Source organism: Budorcas taxicolor, chromosome 6 (assembly GCF_023091745.1).
Source record: "Budorcas taxicolor isolate Tak-1 chromosome 6, Takin1.1, whole genome shotgun sequence".
In the NCBI taxonomy this organism is placed as follows: domain Eukaryota; kingdom Metazoa; phylum Chordata; class Mammalia; order Artiodactyla; family Bovidae; genus Budorcas; species Budorcas taxicolor.
In genome coordinates, this window is record NC_068915.1 from 77,952,929 (window position 1) to 77,977,529 (window position 24,601).

At 35.1% G+C, this 24,601-nt stretch overlaps 1 protein-coding gene across 1 annotated transcript in view; it reads left to right on the top strand.

Annotated features, from left to right (window-relative positions):
- The window catches only part of ADGRL3 (adhesion G protein-coupled receptor L3), a 579,390-nt gene that overhangs the window by 531,139 nt on the left and 23,650 nt on the right, over positions 1-24,601 (top strand). The window contains exons 22-23 of the mRNA XM_052642093.1: positions 8,833-8,958; positions 19,966-20,062. Of these exons, the coding sequence (XP_052498053.1) occupies positions 8,833-8,958; positions 19,966-20,062 (223 nt within the window). The remainder of the gene's footprint in view (positions 1-8,832; positions 8,959-19,965; positions 20,063-24,601) is intronic.

Sequence of the window (24,601 nt, forward strand, 5' to 3'; positions counted from 1 at the left end):
TGTATAAAATGGAGGTAATAAAATAATTATGATATATTGAGATGTGGCACTGAAGATGAAATGGGAAAATGTGATTTTTTTTTCCCTAAGCAACAACAAGACCTACAGTTTTTCTTTGGAAAATGAAAAGTAAATATATCAGTCTGTATGATATTTGGTTTGAAAGACTAAACAAATTTGAGAAATGTGTGTCCGCTTATTGAAATGAGTTCACTTTTATCCTGTTTTCAGCTTTATATGGTGTTAGATATTAAAAATATGCTGGCATGATATTAAATGTAAGCTAGATTAACAATGTTTACTTAGGACAGTTAATGTAGGTACAGAAAACAGGTTATGATGTTAGAATGGATAAATCTTCCTAAATACTTAATGTGCATTCACCCCAAATTGCAATCATTTAACCTAATAAATATTTATTCTTTTTTATTCATGGCCCAATTGATGCAGGTGCCTAATGGAGGGACACAGCCAGTGACAGCTCAACTAACCTCACTATTTTATTTCCATAGTTACTTTGGGTGTTGGTATCTGGCAGATAATCTGAGAAAAAGAGAGGGGACCTTGTATAAAAAGTCTGGAAATGGTTCATATCATTTCCACTCACATTCCATCAGATAGGACACCATTAGTAGTACCACCCAAACTGCAAGCAAGGCTGGGAAACAGTGTACCTCTTGTACCCCAGGAAGATGAATAATTGGATATTATAATACAAACAGCCAGTAGTTGATCACACTTGGTCAGTGTGAAGACTTGGAGACATGAGTGACGAGTAAGAATAGAAATGGAAGAAAGTGTCTGAGGAGAAGAATGAAAAGATAGTATCTGAATTAAAGATAGGGGGAAGTGTCCAGAAGTAAACAACAGTGGTCAGTATTATAAAACACTGCAAAGAAGTCAGAAAGACTTGAAAAGATTTCTAGATTTTATTAGAAAGGAGCCATAACTGATTGTCAAGAGAAATATGTAAAAAGGTGGAAGCAAAATCAGGAAAAGGTAGCATTTGTTCATGTAAATAAGGGAATATTGGGCCATCATAGGTAGTTATACTAACATTTTCAAATAAAGTAAATAATTTGCCAATTCTTTTCTATATTAGCTGGAAATTTTGTTTCAATGTGAGTATTGAAATTTCCTATAGAACAGAAAAGATTTTTATGCTTTATGCATGAATTATTTTGATTGGGATTACTTTCATTAGCCAGTACCTATTAGAGTTTTCCCAATTATTATTTTATTATGTCCAAAATACACATCAATGTTTTGATATCCAGGTAGAGATACCAAACCTCAATCCAAAAACAAATTATGGTTTTTAGTATATTGAAGGTATTTAAAAAAGGTGAATTTTTAAAAATACATGTTATCAAGCTCCATTTTGTGATTGATTATAATAGCGTACAGCAAACTACAGTTTTCTTCTTGATTCATTCATTCACTGATGGACAGTTTGGTTCCTTCCATATCTTGGCTGTTGTGAATAGTGCTTCAGTGAATATGGGTGTGCAGATATCTCTTTAAGATCCTAATTTTTGTTTTCTTGGGATATAAGCCCAGAAGTGGGATTGCTGAGTCATATGGTAGTTCTTTTTTCAATTTTGTAAGGAACCTTCATATTGCTTTCCATAACAGCTCTATTTATTTATACTCTCACCAATAGGGCACAAAAGCTCTCTTTCCTCCATATTCTCACCAATTCTTATTGTGGTTTAGTCTCTAAGTCATGTCCAACTCTTTGCAACCCTATGGGCTATAGCCCACCAAGCTCCTCTATCCATGGAATTTCCCAGGCAAAAATACTGGAGTGGGTTGCCATTTCCTTCTCCAGAGGATCTTCCTGACCCAGGGATGGAACATGTGTCTACTGTGTCTCCTGCATTGCAGGCAGATTTTTTACCCCTGAGATACCAGAGAAGCACCAATTCTTATCTCTTGTCTTCTTCATGATAGCCATTCTAACACATGTGAAGTGATATCTAATTGTGATTTTGATTTTCATTTTTCTAATTAGTTATATTGAGCATCTTTTCAAGCTAGCCATTTGTATGTCTTCTTAGAAAAAATGTCTATTCATTTGAGTTATATGAGTGCTTTGTATATTATTGGTGTTAACTACTTATCAGATATATGATTGGCAAATATTTTCTTCCATTCTGTAGACAGCCATTCAACTCTGTTGTTTCTTTTGCTGTGCAGCAGCTTTTTAGTTTGATATAGTATGACTTATTACTTTTTCTTTTGTTGCTTTTTCTTTCTGTTTGTGTGTTAGTCACAGAGTCATGTCCAACTCTTTGCGATCCCATGGATTGTAGCTCACCAGGCTTCTCTGTTCATGAAATTCCTCCAGGCAAGAATACTAAAGAGTAGGTTGCCATTTCTTCCTCCAGAGGATCTTCCCAACCCAGGGACTGAACCTGGGTCTCCCATATTACAGGCAGATTCTTTACTGTCTGAGCCCGTAACAAACATTTGGTGAGGTACAGTCCTCTCCACTAGTCCACAGATGGCTTCTTTTGTATTGGAACCCACCTCATGTCCAGCACAGTTGCAGCTGCTCATGCGACCAGACTTCAGGAGAAAAGAGGCTCATTTACTTATGTATAAGCATAAGCAGCCTAAGGGGCAGGTGTCTAACTTAACATGTACTTCCAAGAGCTTTTGGATGCCCTCCAGTGAGGGCACCAGGGGTTCCATCTTAGGCATATCCTTCTACCTGCTCTAGCTCTGGGGTGCCATCTTTTTTCCTCTCCACAGGTGTCTTAAATTTGTAAAAAAAAGTTGATTGATTGGTTTAATAAATTCCAGGCCTGGGAATTCCCTGGCGGTCCAGTGGCCAAGACTCAGCACTCCCAATGCAGGGGGCCCTGTTTAATCCCGAGTCAGGTAACAAGGTCTCATACATGGCAACTAAGAGTTTGCAAATTAGATGTTGTGTATGGTATAAGATAGTGAGGTTCAGTTTCATTCATTTACATGTGGTTATCCAGTTTTCCTAATGCCATTTATTAAGAGACTGTATTTTCCCCATTATTTATTCATAGCTTTCTTATCAGATATTAGTTGACAATATCAGTCCAGTTCAGTTGCTCAGTCCTGTCCGATCTTTGCAACCCATGGACTGCAGCACCTCAGGCTTCCCTTTCACCAGCTCTCAAGCTTGCTCAAACTCATGTCCATCTTGTCGGTGATGCCATCCAACCATCTCATCCTCTGTTGCCCAATTCTCCTCTGACCTTAAATCTTTCCCAGCATCAGGGTCTTTTCCAAGGAGTCAGTTCTTTGCATCAGGTGGCCAAACTATTTGGGCCAAAGAGTTTCAGCTTTAGCATCAGTCCTTCCAATGAATATTCAGGATTGATTTCCCTTAGGATTCACTGGTTGGATCTCTTGACAGTCCAGCAGACTCTTGAGAGTCTTCTCCAACACCACAGCTCAAAACCATTAATTCTTTGGCACCCAGCTTTCTTTATAGTCCAACTCTCACATCCATACATGACTACTAAAAAATCATTGCTTTGACTAGATGGACCTTTGTTGGCAAAGTAATGTCTCTGCTTTTTAATACTAGGTTTGTCATAGCTTTTCTTCCAAGGAGCAAGCATCTTTTAATTCCATGGCTGCAGTCACCATCTGCAGTGATTTTGGAGCCCTCCAAAAAATAAAGTCTCTCACTGTTTTCCATAGTTTCCCCATCTATTTGTCATGAAGTAATGGGGATGGATGCCATGATCTTTGTTTTTGAATGTTGAGTTTTAAGCCAGCTTTTTCACTCTCACCAAGAGGTTGTTTAGTTCCTCTTCACTTTCTGCCATAAGGGTGGTGTCATCTGCATATATGAGGCTATTGATATTTCTCCCAGCAATTTTGATTCCAGCTTGTGCCTCATCCAGCCTGGTATTTCTCATGATGTCTACATATAAGTTAAATAAGCAGGGTGACAATGTACAGCCTTGACATACTCCTTTCATGATTTGGAACCAGTCTGTTGTTTCGCATCCGGTTCTAACTGTTGCTTCTTAACCTGCATACAGATTTCTCAGGAGGCAGGTCAGGTGGTTTGGTACTCCCATCTCTTTAAGAATTTCTACAGTTTGTTTTGATCTGCACAGTCAAAGGCTTTGCCATAATCAGTAAAGCAGAAGTAGATGTTTTTCTGATATTCTCTTGCTTTTTCTATGATGCAGTGTTGGCATTATGATCTCTGGTTCCTCTACCTTTTCTAAATCTAGGTTGAATATCTGGAAGTTCATGGTTTACGCACTGCTGTAGCCTCACTGGGAGAATTTTGAGCATTGCTTTGCTTGTGTTAGATGAATGCAATTATGCTTAGTTTGAACATTCTTTACTATTGCCTTTCTGTGGGATTGGAATGAAAAGTGACCTTTTCCAGTCCTGTGGCCACTGCTGAGTTTTCCAAATTTGCTGGTATATTGAGTGCAACACATTCACAGCATCATCTTTTAGGATTTGAAATAGGTCAACTGTAATTCCATCACCTCCACTAGCTTTGTTCATAGTGATGCTTCCTAAGGTCCACTTGACTTCACATTCCAGGATGTCTGGCTCTAGGTGGGTGATCACACCATTGTGGTTACCTGGGTTATGAAGATCTTTTTTGTGTAGTTCTGTGTATTCTTGCCAACTCTTCTTAATATCTTATACATCTGTTAGGTGCATACCATTTCTGTCCTTTATTGTGGCCAACTTCACATGAAATGTTTCCTTGGCATCTCTGACTTTCTTGAAGAGATCTCTAGTCTTTCCCATTCTATTGTTTTCCTTTATTTCTTTGCATTGATCACTGAGGAAGGTTTTCTTATCTCTCTTTGCTATTCATTGGGACTCTGGATTCAAATGGGTATGTGCTTCCTTTTCTCCTTTGCCTTTCATCTCTCTTCTTTTCTCAGCTATTTGTAAAGCCACCTCAGACAACCATTTTACCTTTTTGCATTTCTTTTTCTTGGGGATGGTCTTGATAACTGCCTTCTGTTCAATGTCATGAACCGCCATCCATAGTTCTTCAGGCTCTCTGTCAGATCTAATTCCTTGAATCTATTTGTCATTTCCACTGTATAATCATAAGGGATTCAAATTAAGTCAAGCCTGAATGGTCTAGTTTCCCTACTTTCTTCAATATAAGTCTGAATCTGGCAATAAGGAGTTCATGATCTGAGCCACAGTCAGTTCCTGGTCTTGTGTTTCCTGACTGTATAGAGCCTCTCTAACTTTGGCTGCAAATAATATAATCAATTTGATTTTGGTATTGACCATCTGGTGATTTCCATGTGTAGAGTGATCTCTTGTGTGTTGGAAGAGGATGTTTTTACTATGACCAGGTATAGACAAGGGTTTATTTATGGGCTCACAATCTGTTCCATTGGGCTTGAATTGTGGCTCAGCTGGTAAAGAATTTGCCTGCAATGCAAGAGACCTGGGCTTGATCCCTGTGTTGGGAAGATCCTCTGGAAAAGGGAAAGGCTATCCACTCCAGTATTCTGGCCTGGAGAATGCATGGACTGTGTAGTCCATAGGGTCACATAGAGTCAGACACGACTGAGCGACTTTCACTTAAGAGTCTGATCCTGTGTCTATTGATCTATTTTTCCAATACCGTACCGTTGTGATTACTATAGTTTTGTGGTATGGTGTCCAGTCTGCAATGTGATGCCTCCATTTTGTTCTTTCTTCTCAGGATTGCTTTGGCTGTTTGGAGTCTTTGGTGGTTCTATACATATTTAGGGATATCTTTTTCTGTATCTGTGAAAAATATTGGAACTTTTATAGAAACTGCATTGAACCTATGGATAGCTTTGGTTCTTATGGGCATTTTAACAGTCTTATTTCTTGTAGGAGGTTTTTCTTAAGCCATCTGACTGATTTCAGTAATATGCTCATCTTATGTAGCTACTCATATTTGAGTTGAGAAATGTAAAATGTTCCATTTTTGAGATCATTTGTTTTATAGGATTATTTGTTGATTGATTCAACTCATTAACAACAAAAAAATCAAACTTTGAACTGTCAGTCATTTTCTAGAGTGTAGGTTGCGAGATGTGTCACCAGCATCTCTACTTTGTCATTAAGGTTGTCACGTTTTCTTTGTTGTTAATTATGTGAAACATCTCAGAAAGTTTCATAATTATTTTATTTCTGATCAGAGAGTATAAAAGAAATATTTCTTTGGGCAGGTATATTTTCTTTCCCATCTTTATATATTTTAGAACAACCTCATGTTGAATAATCACGTGCCATATCTGATTGGGATAAGATGTTGTATCATGTGAAATAGTGGATTAGAATATGCAAATGACTAAATTGTCAAATAAATTATATTATAATCTGCAGAGATACCTCTCATGGAGATGGTGCCTGTTATTTTTGCTTTTTTCTTTTTAACATACATGCTCACCACTTCAGATCTAATCACAGAAAAATAAAGTCTGTAATGATTCAGTAAGTAATATAGCTAAATGTGGGACTAGGTATCACTATATACCTTTATTTACTGGTTATTTATATAATCAGTTCAGAACATTTAACATTTTTTGGTAAATTTTCATGGTGAATTCCTGCTTATACAATATTGCTCCCTTTGTAAGTAACAGAAATGGAAGTGGTTCCCTTTGTTCTTTCTCTAATAGCCCCTCTCTCCCCAAAATATCTGTTTAGATTTACATCACTTTACTAAAATCACTTCCTTTTGTAAGGAGAAAAGCATCACTTGTTGAGTTCATTAAGAAAAACAAAATAGGATATAAGTTATGTGAAAATTTAGGTTCTAAGAGATATTTCATAAATTGAATACAAATTACTAAACTGTAATTGATAATGCCTCCCTATAGGTGGAGATTATTTTAAGTTTCCTGAAATTATAATTAAATATGTGTCCTCATTTTTTCCAGAGACAAAGAATAAGATAATCTAATAGATTAATAATATATAATACCTTATGTTGGTCATATAAATATTAGAAATGTGGCATCTTAGTGAGAGCTTTCTGATCATAGAGCACCCATGAGATTTGGGTATTTTCATATAATGCATATCACTTAACCTTTTCAGTCTTTCAGTTTACTTTAATTGCTTAATCTTTTTAGTGTTCGTATTTGTAAAATGTCAGTAATAATTATTTTCTAGATTCATTTCGAGGGAGGAGCCTAGCATAGTTTCCAGCAAAGAATGTTTAAGATGGAGAAGCTTCTTCATCTTACCCTCCTATCTCACCCTCACGCATATCTTCACACACACACACACACAGAAGCGGTCACAGACTTATTTTAAAAAACAAAATATGAATTGGCTTGTAAATAGTGAATTGGCTTCTTCTCTGGGAAGCCTTTCTTGGTACCTCTCTACTTCTATCAGGCACTCCTTCTCATGCTTTGATTCACATGACTTTGTATCATTGTTCCTATCACATAATTTAGTGAAAGTGAGTTCTTCAAACAAATCTGAATATAGTCAGTCTCTGATTTTGCCATATTATAGATGGAATGAACTGTAATTGATTGAGATAATGTTTAATTTCAAATACTAACTTTAGTATATCATGCACACTCCTTATTTTTCTCTTGATTCTAAGTAAGATTTCTCAGGAAAGCATGTTTTTATAAGTTTGTTTTAAATGATATTACATTGTCACAAAATCTGGAAATTATGAACTCATGTGAAATCAATGAAATGCTAAAGATAATATATATACAATATTATTTCATAATGAATGTAAACTTTGTGAATGTAAAACCAGTAAGTTATCCTATAATGTGTTTTAATTGATGAACAAGTAATTTGCACTTATTTTTCTTGATGTTACTAGTGGAGCTATGATTTAGAACAATTTCTGTTTATTTTTGTAAGTCTTGTCTGATTAAATTGATTTCCCCCAGAATTGTTGATATATTTTCTTTTTTGAAAGTATCAGCTAAAAAATGTGTATCTCCTTTTATATTGTGATTTTTATACTACAAGGATTAATTAGTTAATTGCAGTGCTATATAGGAAAGCAATCATATTTCTCTGTAATTATTTAATAGAACTATTTTAATGAAGGTCTTCCTTCACAGTTCAGTTGGCAAAGACTCTGTCTGCAATGCAGGAGACCCAGGTTCAATTCCTGGGTTGGGAAGATTCCCTGGAGAAGGAAATGGCAACCCATTCCAGTATTCTTGCCTGGAAAATTCAATTGACAGAGGAGACTGGCAGGCCATAGTCCATGGGGTTGTAAGAGTTGGAGATGACTTAGTGACTAAACCACCACCATTCTGAGGGAATAAATTTTAAATATTTTGAATTTTATATTCTCAAATTGACAATTTCCCTCTTTTAAGAGAAATACATTTCAAAGAAATATAAATTATTTTAAAATGCTTAGCCCAACACATTCTTGTTTTCTGCTCTGTCTTTAAATAGTTTGTCTCCTTTTTTCCCTCACCTATTTCCATTTCCTCTTCTGTCTCAATTCCTGGCTAGACCTCTGTCTAAATAATAGTTGCACCAATAGGGATATTTTGTATCAGATCTATAAAGCTAAAAATAGTGTAGAAAAGTCTTAAATTTTTGTTTTTTTCAACTAAGAGATTATATCATTATGGTGTGATTGGGCATATGTGTGTTTATGTGTTTTAAAAAGTCCAGTTATACAAATTTAAGTCTTGACAGTATGGATATTATTTTACATTGTAAAAAACATAGAAAATGTATTCTGAACAGACTTTCTTATTTATATGTGTAGGGAAAAATGTTTTAATTATCTGAAAATAAAATTCACGTACATTTATATTCCTAGCTGAAATGAATTCTTTGATAATAGAAGCTAATGTTTTTGACTAGGTACGAAAAGAGTATGGGAAATGCCTACGAACACATTGCTGTAGTGGCAAAAGTACAGAGAGCTCCATCGGCTCAGGGAAAACATCTGGTTCTCGAACTCCTGGGCGCTACTCTACAGGCTCACAGGTAAACAATATTTGTTAATTAAAATGAACTAGCTCTTATCTGTGTTCCATTATGAGTTGCTGTCCTATCTTGATGAGATTTATTTTCTATCCAAAGCATTTAACACAACACAATTTTGTTGTTTTGTTTTAGTGTGTCTCAAATGAAAATGGTTATGACAGAAATTTAAGAAACCAAACTGCAAAAAAATTTGAAGTTTAGAGTCTAAGTTTGAATAGTAATTCATGATTTCAGATTGTTCCTAGTTGAATGAAAAATGAAGGTGAGGAAAGGAATTTGACATTTCACCTAAAATTCTAAGAAAGTAATACTTTACATAAATGTTTCTGAGTTAATTACTTCTTTTAACTAGTCTAGTAATTCTTTATTGAATACTGAAAATATTTACTTATTAAATAGGTTTAATAAAAAGTTATAACTCATTTCATGTTGTATGCTAGTAGGTCAAAGGGCAATTCAGAATACCAAAATAGCATCATTAATTTAACTGGTCAAAGTGCTTACTCCCATGAGTCCAGCACTTCAGTTCAGTTCAGTTCAGTCACTCAGTCTTGTCCGATTCTTTGCAACCCCATGAACTCAGCATGTCAGGCCTCCCTGTCCGTCACCAACTCTCGGAGTTTACCCAAACTCATGTCCATTGAGTCGGTGATGCCATCAACTATCACATCCTCTGTCATCCCCTTCTCCTCCTGCCTCAGTCTTTCCCAGCATCAGGGTCTTTTCAAATGAGTCAGCTCTTTGCATCCGGTGGCCAAAGTATTGGAGTTTCAGCTTCAACATCAGCACTAGATATATTAATAATGACTGTGTCACCCCTTTCAAAGGAAATTCTGAACTTTTAAGTAACTTGTCTTCTATTTTCCACACAATGTCAGTCCAAAGATTACTATGTAGAAATTTCAGCAACTCTAGGATGCTGAAATGTGCCAAATAAAAGACATATGTGGGTCAAGCATGAGTGAGTTTGAGTTCCAGTTACCAAACTAATATTTCTAAGAATATATGATTTAGTGGGAAAAACAATCATTTTTGTAGTGTTGTTAATTGAAATTTTCTGAAGAAGACTTGAATTGAAATTCCAAAACAAATTTATAAATCAGGAGCATATTTTAACTCTATTAACTCAACCTTCTAAATATATTTAATTTGGTGATATACACATATATATAATAAAAAAGATCATTTGTTCTTTGACTAATTCCAATTGGCTTATAAATATAATAGGTTCAGTTTCTCTAAACAATTCCATTCATATGCTTAGAAAATTAAATATCCTTGGAACCTTTAATTATAATAGCACTTGCCAAACTAATATATCTGATTCTCTAAAACACATTCATTGTCAGGCTGGACAGTTGTACACACTGAACTAGCACTTGAAAAACTCTTATAAACCAAAGATAATAAACAATATTCTCAGAAGTGTTTTCATCACACTAAAGGAGTTATGTTTTATTTTATAAATAAAATCACATATCGCTATCAATCTAATAGTTCCAACTAAACATTTTAAAACTAACATGCAACTGTCAAACCTATCAGTTATATGTTAGTTTTAGAATGTTTATTTTTATTTTGACAAGTTATCCTGACACTTAACAACACAAATTATCATAATACATAGAACTTATTTCCACATATAATAGGCAGTTATTTAAAATTTGAATTTATTTTATTATTTCTATGCCTTAGTAAGGTTGCACAGTTGTAAATTAAGGAAGCAAATGTACCAAATTAGATGGACTGAGATTTCTGAGTCAGGACTAGTAAATTTGCATTCAGAATCTGAGTTTCATGTAAGAGTGGAGGCACACCTGGATACTTTCTGTATAACCTTCTTGTGATCCAGTCCTTCATTTTCAACCTGATAATTCTTACCTCTCTTTTTTGTAACAGTCTTTTCAACAATTTTAAATTGAAATTTCTGAGATTCTGTATGTCATTTAACTTGATTTGTTTCTGCATTCCTTTCATAGAACTGAACTTATCAACCATTATCCTACAGCCATTTTATTGACAAATGTCTTCAGTGAAATCATAATATTTCGGAGCTTTATGCTTTATGTTAGAACAGAGTTGTGCAATGTTTAGCATTACTTCTAACCCACAAGATAAAATACTGCAGCTTAAAAGAACAATCATAAAATTTGTGAGTGGGTAGACCTGGTCTTAATTCTAGCCTTGCCATATTCTTACCAGCTGTGACACAAAACAAGTCATTAAATCTCACTAGCCCTCAGTTTTTTCATAAGTAAAGTGGTTTCTGACTTCTTACATCATTAGGCAGATTAAGCTAATTTTACAAAACATGACAAATTGTATATGCTCAAAAAGATGGAATAGATATCACTTACTAGTGTAATTTCAGGTATATATTTTAAAGTTGTCTTTTTTTTTAACTTTTATAGTTATAACATCACAATTATAATATTGGGAAGAAAAACCTCACGTTGTTTTCTTGTGCTTAATATAATACAGTTCTGTTTAACTTTGACAGTCTTAACACTACACAAAGTACTATTACTTAAATATAGTCTGTTAGGTAGACATAATAAACATTTTACATTAACTGTGAAATTCCATGCACAACATCTAAAACACTCACTGATATTGAGGTAAAATTTTGAGAGTATAGGTGTCTTTTTCCACATCAGAGAACTTCTAAAATCACAATCATTATTTTTTGTTGTTAAGAAACATTGGATTTATGTTATAAAATGCCAAGCAATATTATAAGCTCCTGTGATAAAATGGTTAAAAGACAACTTCCTCCAAGATCTGGGGCTTTCATACTAACTGTAAAAGGCAGAAAATTTATTAGCAATCAAATAAACCAACAGAAAATATCAGATTATAAAAGTTGGTGCAGAACCAAATATAGCCATATGATGTATAAAGTCCAGGTGGTTACTTGGATTAAGTGATAGGCAAAGACTGTTTGGAAAAATGACAGGAAGGGTGTTCAGGAAAAGAGAATTTCAGGTGACAGTGTATCAGATATAAAGCCATTTAGGTGGGTAAGAACTTGAAACTTTGGGAGTAGGAAGAATGTCATTGGTTCAAGTGGTATGTGAATGGGAGATGAAGAAAGCTGGAGACGGAACCTTAGGTATTTGTAAGAGAACTGGAGTTTTTATTTTATTTTGACTATTTAGAAAGTTAAGAATATAATTTAGAAAAGGAGGTGACAGGAAATCACCCACAGGTAATAAAATCATGTGGCTACTGTGTAGGTAGTGGAAGGATGTGATTTTCAAAACTAAAAAGTAAAAATCCTCTCCATCTATTAATCTCCCAGTGGTAATCACTTATAAAAGATTGGTTTATAAAAACTCTGAACTTAAGTATTGTTCTTTCTACCTTGACCTTTCATTAATTGTTCTGTCATCTATTTTCAGTTGTTTTGTTGAATTTGTAGATGTATTTACTTTTGTTATACAGTATTTTAAACAAAAAATATACATACCATATTGTGAAGTGTAGTAATAATGCCTGTGAACTTATCATCAAACTTAGGAAATAGAGTATTTGCCATATGTTTTCCCTTCTTGAAACTTCTCTTTAAGCAATCCCTGTATCTCCCTACCAGAGACAATCTACTAACCTTTGTTTATCATTTTCATGACTTATTCTAAAAATTTCTTCACCTCTCCAAAAGATATTAATTACTTCACCTTCTTAAAATATTTCTTTAAAATGGTATCTTATTGCGTGTAATATTCTGCGACTTGCTTTATTCACTGGCATATTCTAAAGCTTGTCCTGGTCCTTTCCATGAACATTTAAGTATAAGCTTAATGCTACATATTATATATTTTTCTCTGATTGCAACACTTTACCCTTATCTCCTTTTACTTTTTCAATTATTATTTGATATAGTGTAACTTCATGGGAAATAGATGGGGAAACAGTGGAAACAGTGGCAGACTTTATTTTTTGGGGCTCCAAAATCACTGCAGGTGGTGACTGCAGCCATGAAATTAAAAGACGCTTACTCCTTGGAAGAAAAGTTATGACCAACCTAGATAGCATATTAAAAGCAGAGACATTAGTTTGCCAACTAAGGTCTGTCTAGTCAAGGCTATGGTTTTTCCTGTGGTCATGTATGGATGTGAGAGTTGGACTGTGAAGAAGGCTGAATGCTGAAGAATTGATGCTTTTGAACTGTGGTGTTGGAGAAGACTCTTGAGAGTCCCTTGGACTGCAAGGAGATCCAACCAGTCCATTCTGAAGGAGATCAACCCTGGGATTTCTTTGGAAGGAATGATGCTAAAGCTGAAACTTCAGTACTTTGGCCACCTCATGTGAAGAGTTGACTCATTGGAAAAGACTTTGATTCTGAGAGAGATTGGAGGCAGGAGAAGAAGGGGATGACAGAGGATGAGATGGCTGGATGGCATCACTGACTCGATGGATGTGAATCTGAGTGAACTCTGGGAGTTGGTGATGGACAGGGAGGCCTGGCGTGCTGCGATTCATGGGGTGGCAAAGAGTCGGGCACAACTGAGTGACTGAACCGAACTGAACTGAATAAGTTCTAATCTCCTAAATCAGGAGCCAAATGATTGAAGTCAAATATTAGTTATACCACTTATTAGGTCTGTGATATTGTACATGTTAACCTCTAAATCTCAATTTTGTAATGAATAGGAGAGTACATACCTCAGGGAATTCTTGGGAGATTTCAGTGAGTGAATACATGAAAAACACAGGAGAGAACCTAGAAGAATTAATTGAAATATTTGTTATATTTATAAAATGTATTTTATATACACACACAATAATTATTATATATCAGGTACCATTTCAGGTGAACAAAAAAGGACAGAATTTTTATTTTACTTTTTTCTTTTGGCTGCATAATGTGGCCAATGGAATCTTAGTTCCCTGACCAGGAATTGAACCTGGGCCCTCAGCAGTGAAAGCGTGGATTCCTAACCATTCAACCACCAGGGAATTCCCAAACTTTCTGGTTTCTAGAACCTCAAACCTATATGCAGACATTGGACATTACTGTTTGGGCATTAAATATAAATATAAGAAATGACTATATTATAATAATATGTTGTGTGTAGAAAATGGTAAAGCTATGAGGGCAAAAAGTTGCAGAGTTGGGTGCATGAAATACAATTCTATATAGGATGATCAAGTTAGGTCTCTTTAAAGAGAAAGTATTTGAGCAAAGATTGAAAGAGATGTAAGAGTTATCCATACCCGTATCTGGGGAAAGAGTACTCCATGCAAAAGAAATAATCAAACAAAACCTAAGGCAGAAGCATGCTTGGCTTGTTACGAAAGAGCAGGGGAACAGGTGTGGCAAGCCCAGGTTGAGAGATTAATAGAAGATAATAATAATAGAAGATAATGGGGCCAGCTCAAATAAATGTCACCTAAAAAATAGACAGGGAGGCCTGGCATGCTGCGATTCAAGGGGTCGCAAAGAGTCAGACATGACTGAAAGACTAAACTGAACTGAAAAATAGGCAGGCTTCCCAGGTGGCTCAAATGGTAAAGAACCTGCCTATCAATGCAGAAGGCACAGGAGACATGGGTGTGCAAGAGCCCCTGGAGGAATGAAATGACAACCCACTCCCTAATCTTGCCTGGAAAATTCCATGGACAGAGGAGCCTGGCAGGCTATAGCCCGTGGAGTCACAGAGTCAGACACAATTGAGCACACATGCAAAAATGATCATAATTTAATCGACCCTCAGTTGAGATGTCACTTCTTCACTCCAGTGTTCTCAGATTTCCTCGGTTCACTTCAGTCGCTCAGTCGTATCTGACTCTTTGCGACCCCATGAATCGCAGCACGCCAGGCCTCCCTGTCCATCACCAACTCCCGAAGTTCACTCAAACTCATGTCCATAGAGTCGGTGATGCCATCCAGCCACCTGATCCTCTGTCGTTCCTTTCTCCTCCTGCCCCCAATCTCTCCCAGCATCAGAGTCTTTTCCAATGAGTCAACTCTTCGCATGAGGTGGCCAAAGTACTGGAGTTTCAGCTTTAGCATCAGTCCTTCCAAAGAAATCCAAGGGCTGATCTCCTTCAGAATGGATTGGTTGGCTCTCCTTGCAGTCCAAGGGACTCTCAAGAGTCTTCTCCAACACCATAGTTCAAAAGCATCAATTCTTTGGTGCTCAGCTTTCTTTACAGTCCAACTTACATCCATACATGACCACAGGAAAAACCATAGCCTTGACTAGACGGACCTTAGTCGGCAAATAATATCTCAGCTTTTGAATATGCTACCTAGGTTGGTCATAACTTTACTTCCAAAGATTAAGTGTCTTTTAATGTCATGGCTTCAGTTACCATCTGCAATGATTTTGGAGCCCCCCAAAATAAAGTCTGACACTGTTTCCACTGTTTCCCCATCTATTTCCCATGAAGTGATGGGACCAGATGCTATAATCTTTGTTTTCTGACTGTTGAGCTTTAAGCCAACTTTTTCACTCTCCTCTTTCACTTTCATCAAGAGGCTTTTTAGTTCCTCTTCACTTTCTGCCATAAGGGTGGTATCATCTGCATATCTGAGGTGATTGATATTTCTCCCGGCAATCTTGATTCCAGCTTGTGCTTCTTCCAGTCCAGCGTTTCTCATGATGTACACTGCATAGGAGTTAAATAAATAGGGTGACATTATACAGAATTGATGTACTCTTTTTCCTATTTGGAACCAGTCTGTTGTTCCATGTCCCGGTCTAACTGTTGCTTCCTTACATGCATACAGGTTTCTCAAGAGGCAGGTCAGGTGGTCTGGTATTCCCATCTCTTTCAGAATTTTCCACAGTTTTATGATAAGGCTTTGCCGTAGTCAGTAAAGCAGGAATAGACTTTTTTCTGGAACTCTCTTGCTTTTTCGATGATCCAGTGGATGTTGGCAATTTGGTCTCTGGCTTCTCTGCCTTTTCTAAAACCAGCTTGAACATCTGGAAGTTTACGGTTCATGTACTGCTGAAACCTGGCTTGGAGAAGTTTGAGCATTACGTTACTATCATGTGAGATGAGTGCAATTGTGCAGTAGTTTGAGCATTTTTTGGCATTGCCTATCTTTGGGATTGGAATGAAAATTGACCTTTTCCAGTTCTGTAGCCACTGCTGAGTTTTCCAAATTTGCTGGCATATTGAGTGCAACACTTTCACAGCATCATCTTTCAGGATTTGAAATAGCTCAACTGGAATTCCATCACCTCCACTAGCTTTGTTCGTAGTGATGCTTTCTAAGGCCCACTTGACTTCACATTCCAGGATGTCTGGCTCTAGATGAGTGATCACACCATCGTGATTATCCAGGTCATGAAGATCTTTTTTATACAGTTCTTCTGTGTATTCTTGCCACCTCTTCTTAAAATCTTCTGCTTCTGTTAGGTCCATACCATTTCTGGCCTTTATCAAACCTATCTTTGCATGAAATGTTCCCTTGGTATCTCTAATTTTCTTGAAGAGATCTCTAGTCTTTCCCATTCTGTTGTTTTCCTCTATTTCTTTGCATTGATTGCTGAGAAAGGCTTTCTTATCTCTCCTTGCTATTCTTTGGAACTCTGCATTCAGATGTTTATATTTTTCTTTTCTCCTTTGCTTTTCACTTCTCTTCTTTTCACAGCTGTTTGTAAGGCCTCCCCAGACAGCCATTTTGCTTTTTTGCATTTCTTTTCCATGGGGATGGTCTTGATCCCTGTCTCCTGTACAATGTCACAAACCTCTGCCCATAGTTCATCAGGCACTCTATTTATCAGATCTAGTCCCTTAAATCTATTTCTCAGTTCCACTGTATAATCATAAGGGATTTGATTTAGGTCATACCTGAATGGTCTAGCGGTTTTCCCTACTTTCTTCAATTTAATTCTGAATTTGGCAATAAGGAGCTCATCATCTGAGCCACAGTCACCTGCCAGTCTTATTTTTGCTGACTGTATAGAGTTCCTCCATCTTTGGCTGCAAAGCATATCATTAATGTGATTTCAGTGTTGACCATCTGGTGATGTCCATGTGTAAAGTCTTCTCTTGTGTTGTTGGAAGAGGGTGTTTGCTATGACCAGTGTATTTTCTTGGCAAAACTCTATTAGCCTTTGCCCTGCTTCATTCCGTATTCCAAGGCCAAATTTGCCTGTTACTCCTGGTGTTTCTTGACTTCCTACTTTTGCATTCCAGTCCCCTATAATGAAAAGGACATCTTTTTTGGGTGTTAGTTCTAAAAGGTCTTGTAGGTCTTCATAAAACCGTTCAGTTTCAGCTTCTTCAGTGTTACTGTTTGGGGCATAGACTTGGATTACCGTGATATTGCATGGTTTGCCTTGGAGATGAACAGAGATCATTCTGTCGTTTTTGAGATTGCATCCAAGTACTGCATTTCAGACTCTTTTGTTGACCATGATGGCTACTCCATTTCTTCTCAGGGATTCCTGCCCATAGTAGTAGATATAATGGTCATCTGAGTCAAATTCACCCATTCCAATCCATTTTAGTTCACTGATTCCTAGAATGTCGATGTTCACTCTTGCCATCTCTTGTTTGACCACTTCCAATTTGCCTTGATTCATGGACCTAACTTTTCAGGTTCCTATGCAATATTGCTCTTTACAGCATCAGACCTTGCTTCTATCACCAGTCACATCCACAGCTGGGTATTGTTTTTGCTTTGGCTCCATCCCTTCATTCTTTCTGGAGTTATTTCTCCACTGATCTCCAGTAACATATTGGTTTCAGATTTCTTAGACAAGGATATATTTTTTTGTTATGCGCACTTAAAAATTATTTCAATTGTGTATCATAATAGATATTAACAAAACCACAAAAATTTAATTGTATGGCATATTGATTTACCCTTCCCCAGATCAATTATTAGAACATTGGCAGTAACTTAGTTACCCTTTGAATGCTTCTTAATCAGTCACCTCAAGACATAATCAGCATCTTAACTTTTAACAGTAGCTTTTCTTTTGCATATATTTGGTACTTATCCACATGAAATCATCCTGTACATATTCTTTTGTTTTCCTTCTTTCCTTGGGCATTATGTTGCTGCAGGTGACTATATTGCCCTTTTATTTTCATTACTGTGTGTGTTCAGTCCATTCAGTTGTGTCCGATCTTTGTGACTTCATGGACTGTTGCCCACAAGGCTCATCTGTCCATGGGGTTCTCTAGGCAAGAATACTGGAATGGGTTGCCATACATTCCTCCAGGGAATCTTCCCAATTGCAAGACTGAACCTGTGTCTGCCTGCATTTTGTGCATTACAAGCGGATTCTTTTCCCACTGAGCCACCTGGGAAGCCCTTCATCACTATACATTATTCTATGATCTATGTGTCCATCGTACCATTGATAGTCATTGAATTGTTCACAGTTTTCAGCTATAATTAGTAATGCTTCTATAGAGATTTGTGGACATATTGTACTTTTGCATTTATTTGTTAATTTATATGTGATTAATCTGTCACGTATTAGTCTAGCAGGACCATGAAGGCAAAGTGTTTGTGTTTGCCTTTCCTCTTTGTATCTTCTACATTAAAGAGGTCAATTAATATGTTTATAGTTAGTTAATCAATAAAACGAATGTGAGAAATTGATTCCAAGTATTTCAGTTTGAATTTTGAAGTATTTTTCAATAGAAACATTTTTTAATTGTCAGTTTTATTGCATCGGTTTTCTTATTGTATTTTTATTACTTTTGTTTTGTTTGTATGTGTAATATGTGTAGTTTCTGACCTATATAACAAAATAGACAGTATTTCTAAGGGATAAACATGACCCAATATTCATAAAACCAATCATCTAATATTTGAGGATTAGGTACTCCTATTATTTGAGTTCAAATATATTTGAAACATAACCCTTTTGTGAGCTTGGTTTCACCATTAGTACTAGTTAGTACTAGTTAGTATTATAACTTTTTCATCCTTGGAAAAGCTCCTGAAAATATTTTGTTTCCTGTTCACAAGACCATTATTTCATTTTTGATCCCTAACTCTAATAAAGTAACTAAACAGTAAACCAGAAAAAAGTCTGCCCCCACAGTGGAAAAATCTTGAATTATCAGACAGTTAGAAAATTGAATTTGAGAATTTATATAATGATGTAAGAATTTCAGTTCTCTATAAAACTTCCTACTATATGGAAATGAATAAAGATCAATTGACTTCCTTTGTTTCCTTCAAAAGATAGAAAAGTCAAGAGAGTATGTAACCTGTAAAATTATATTGATCTTCTTACAAAATTTATAGAAAATGTTGTTTAGTAGCATCTTAATAATATTCTATGTTCTTTTCATCCCAAACTATTTGTTCTTATAAGATTCTGAATTAAGTAAAATTTTTGTTACTAAAGCTTTAATTTAATGCACATTTAAATATTAAATTCCCATAAAATTACAGTGAAAATAACTTGTTTTACCTTAGAAATTAAAATTACTAAATTCTATCTACAGTATACTTCTATGTATCTTCTATGTATCTACATATACATCATATGTATCTTTTAAATTGGCATATCATATTCCATTTGGGGCTTCCTTGGTGACTCAGTTGGTAAAGAATCCTCCTGCTATGCAGGAGACTGACTGCAATACAGGAGACACGGGTTTGATCCCTGGGTCAGTTAAATCCCCTGAAGAAGGAAATGGCAACCCACTCCAGTGTTCTTGCCTGGAAAATTCTATGGACATAGGAGCCTGGTGGGCACAGTCCATAAAGTTGCGAAGCATCAGACACAACTGACCAACTAAACCACCACCATTACATTTACTTCTTTTAAATAGTTATAATGACTTCTGGCATACGCATTTAAGAATACACTTAATAAGAACCAATGATTATCATTAATTTAGTTCCTGATGTTCTCATGCTCCTGCACTACAAGCATGTGGAAGCTGTGTATTTGCCAGATTCCAGAAATAAAAGCCTCATATAAGCCTATATTACAGAAATAAAAAAAAAGAGTGACTTGTGCGAAGGTTCACTGTGTGGTGATTTTATCTCCTTTTTCCTTTTTCTTCATCCAGAGCCGAATTCGTAGAATGTGGAATGATACGGTCCGAAAACAGTCAGAGTCTTCCTTCATTACTGGAGATATAAACAGTTCAGCGTCACTCAACAGAGGTAATTAGAAATAATTTTTCATATTTACTCTTTTTGTGATTACTTTAAGAAATTCCTACATGCATTGCTTTATTTTCAACTTCTGGACTTTGTTCCATGTGATAGAAATATTGCAAAGATATAAAACGTGGTTGAGTGTAGCAGTGTATTCCATTATTCATAAGGCTTCTTTTCTCAATCCTGAATTTTCATATCTTTTCTGACAGTAAGTTAAAAAGTGAAAAATTTCTTTCTCTAATCATCTGCCACTGCTATAAACTGGTGAGTTGTCAGGCCTCATTGGAAGCTGTGAAAATGGGCAATTATGTGGCTATATAGTCTGCTAAGCATCATAGAGTTCCACACTGTCCCAAGTATAGAGCAATTTCTTAGTCTTTGTGGAAGTAAAATTATACTGTCTAATATACTTAAGGCAACCTGTGTATTTTTGGAAAAATCCCATCTAATCTTAATATCAATAAGATGTGTTCAGATAATATTGGATATTTAAAGATACAGAAGGAAAAACCCACTATATGTAAATTTTATACATATATGTATATAATAATTCTTTCAGTGTGTATATGCTTCTGGTTAAAATTTTTCTGGAATACCATTTAGATTTTAAAAATGATGTTCCCTTAATCTACTATTTTGTTTGTGCTTGATCTTTCTTACTCCCTCTGTCTCTCTCCCTCTTATTTTCTCCCTCTCCTCCCCCTCCCCATCGTAAATGTATGTGTGAGTGTGAGAGAGAGATATTAAAATTAAATTGACTGCAGTAAAAATGGGTAGAAACAATGTTTGTGCAGAGCTGGGGTACACTACAGTCTGTGCTGGGAAATCTTTAGAACATAGTTTTATCTTGGGGATGGTGCTGGCATGAGCACATTTTAATTAGACTGTCCTAAAAGAGACATTTTTTGATGCATACATTCTGTGGTTATTTTCATGATTTTTTATGATCAATATTGTTATTTTTATTAGCTCCAAACTAGAATTGTTTGCTTTAAACCTACTTCTGTCTACTTTTTGTTACATCAAATGCTACTTAAAAACAACTAATTCACTAATTATGGCTTATGATTAAGAATGATTCAAATACTGGTGTTCTTGATTACTTTTAGTCAAATAAGTTGCATCTTGTTTATATAAAAGAAGCTATAAAAAATAGTGTCTAAGTTAAATTTGATTTAGGGATTCATCCATGTTGTATAAATCTTGATTGACTTCCATGCTTATATGTGTGGTAGTGATAAAGTAACTCTAACCTAGTGATGATTTTAAATTTTCTACAACACTTTTGCTTGTTAGAACAGTGAGTGCAAATATTCTTCCAAATATGAAGAAAATACATTAAAATAAAACAATTACTTTCTTGTATTTTATTTCATTTTCAGTTTATTTTACATAGTATCTCACAAGTGTTCTCTTTTTAAGTTTACTTTTATGATTAGTTTTATGAAAATTTAAATATGAATACTCTTAACTCTTTGAAATACTTTCTAAATCAGAGCAAATATATTATCTACACATGCCTCCAAAGTTTAGGAAATAAATTGCTTTCATAGTTGCAGATTTTCTTTTTACTTTAAATAATACATAGAAATAATACATTGAGAATGTATAGTATGCTCCTTTAAGAAAACTATTCTTTTATTCAAAGCTATTCTTATTAATAAGATTTTTTGTTAGGAGTATCTTGCATCTAATGATCACAGAAACGATAGAATGTATTGTTTAAACAAAAGATGAGGTTTGATTATAATAATGCACCATTTATTTGCTTACTGTGAAGACAGAGAAAACATGTAAACTACTTGGCTTAGCATTGTGATCTAGATTTATATTGATATTAAAGTATGTAGCTTTATTAAAAATTATTTTAACTGAATAATTTTTATGACCTTGATTTTAATGTCAATTGCACTATATAAGATTGCTTTGCCCTTTTTAGTTCCTTCTCAGAAATTTCATCAACTTGGAATATGTGCTATGTATGACTAGGTCAATTTAAAATATATTTAAAGAAAATAATAAGATTTTATATTGTCTGATTATATATTAAATCTTTTTTTTAAAATCTTCAGTTTTAAAGGATACTTCTTAAAGTTATTGAAGAAAGGGTACAAAATTTCTTGTGATATCCAGTAAGTTATTTGGCGATGACTTTGGGGAGAGGGTAAAACTGACTTTATGGTTTGTTTGAAGTATGCCTATGCAGTGATCTTTTCCTTCAGGATATATATTCTTCCTTTCACTCAGTGACTTTAATGGGGAGACATCATAGTGATCTTCCTGATCTCCTATATTAATTTCCTAGTCCCCCGAGTCAGAAACTCCTCATTTTATTCTCATCTCATTATTTTTTATCTTAGATGAGTGCAGTACTTTAAAATTTTATTTCTTCATATAATATCTCTGAAGCTAGTCTTTAACTTCCTTCTTTAATCTTGTCTTATTCCCCAGGGTCCTATCTTCCCTGCATTCAGGCGTGTGTATCATATTTAGGTAGGTGGCATATAAGATTCACCTTCCAGATAAACACTTCAGTCACCTCAGCAACATAATTATTTACATCTATAATTCAAAAGATTATATTCTCTATTATTAAAATAAAAATGTTAGGCACTACATCTTTACATCTTCATATATTCTAACTTCCCATTCATTCTTAGTTTCTTACAGTTATAATATTTTTATTTCCAACTTCATTTTCCTTTCTTTCTAAATTAGATATTTTAAATCTCTTATGTTTGTCTTTAGAATACTTCTGACCTTTGAAAACTACAAGAAGTTGTCTAAAAATTAGTCCCACTTTCAATTCAGGATTTCTTTTCTATTCATACCACTGTCCAATTCATTAAAAGAAAATTATCTTAAAATTTAATAAGAACCATTATTATCTTTGGGATTCATTAAGAATAAAACATCTACCATGCAGTGAATAAATCCTTCTCAATTGTTTATATTTTTTCAAATTATCCTTAATGTTTGGTTCTTGAACCAACTTGTTATTTCCTATGTATCAGATTATCTGTCTAGAATCTCCGATGTGATAAATTTGATTACTATTGGGGTTGTACTCCTTGGAATCAAGCAAGACTTTGGAAGATTTATTGATAATTTTCAAATTTATGAAATCATTCTTAGACGTTCTCTTGGGGATTTTGTTATTTGGTCACCTCATCTCTTTAAAAGCTTTCATTACATTGTCCTTGAAATTTCTATATTTTGAAGATGTTTTCCAAGTGTTCCCTATACATTTTCAGACATTTTTCTTCTGATGACTTGTTTGCCACAATGCTACACACTCATACAAATCCAGAATTTCATGAAGCCAATTCCCCAAATCCCAGAACTAACATCAAGTTAACTTCACCCATTCTACTGTATAAACAGGGAGAAGGAGCTTTTTGAGAGCCCTGTGGTGATGGTTGTTTACAGAGAGTTTCAGAGAAAGCTAACTCTGATCCAAGACATGTTTCACAAACCCCACTGGATAGTTTGTTCCTTTGTTCATTTAAATATATACAATTTGCATATACCTTGAAGTCATCCTCAGTTCTCAAGCTGCTCCCAGGACAATGGAACACTAATTAAAATTTTTGTTAGCTCAGAATTCCTGATAGTAGTAGAAACAATTTGTAGCTAAGGTTAGGTTTCCCACCTGTATCCCCTACCCAGTCTCTACTGGCCAAACTGTATTCAGAGTGATTTAGATTAGCAAACTTGAGTTTGATCCAAATATATAGCATTTGATGAGAAATTCTCTGGTAGTTCAGTTATAATAATTGTTACATGTTTCCACTCTTTTTGTAGATATATATAGAAATTGTGATATTTTCTGAAATGAGATCTTATTAGGCTCTATCACATGAATAATATTTATATCTCTCATTTTCTTTTTGTTTAATAAGTTGAATTGACATCAGAAATTTCAATTTAAAAGCAAGGTTTGGTAGGTAGCTGCTACCAATATGTCTGAATTATCAAAAGATGCCTCCCCACTTCCCAGCTGTGGACTGCAAAAATGTGTCCTGTTTGAGTGGGAGAACCACCAAAAAGGCATTTCTCCTTCTGAAACAATGACTTGGCTAGTACTGTGAATTTTATTTTCCCTTATTTCCCATTCTCCTTCCCATCCACATCCCACACAACGTAGATTTTTCTTCATGGAGTTATGACCAGTAAAGCTGTATATACGTAAGCCAAGTTTAAGTGTTACATGGCAGAAGACTGTCTAATCTGTAGCTGTATTTTACGGAGCAGTTTTGATTATGAAGTGTTAACCTAGGAACTTTCAGTAAATTGCTGAACTTTTCAGTGTCTTTGCAGTAGGGATATAAATAGTGTCTACTTCAGAGGGACCTTGAAAGGATTGACTTAATATATCATAGTTGCTTATAACATGCCAGGAACATAATAAGTACTATTATTATCATTGTATTCACAAGTTCATTAATATTTTCTAACAAATGAAAACTGATACTTGCCAATGATCTCAAGTAATCAGATATTAAAATTCATCATTCATTGCAAAGGTTTCTTTCACTTTGT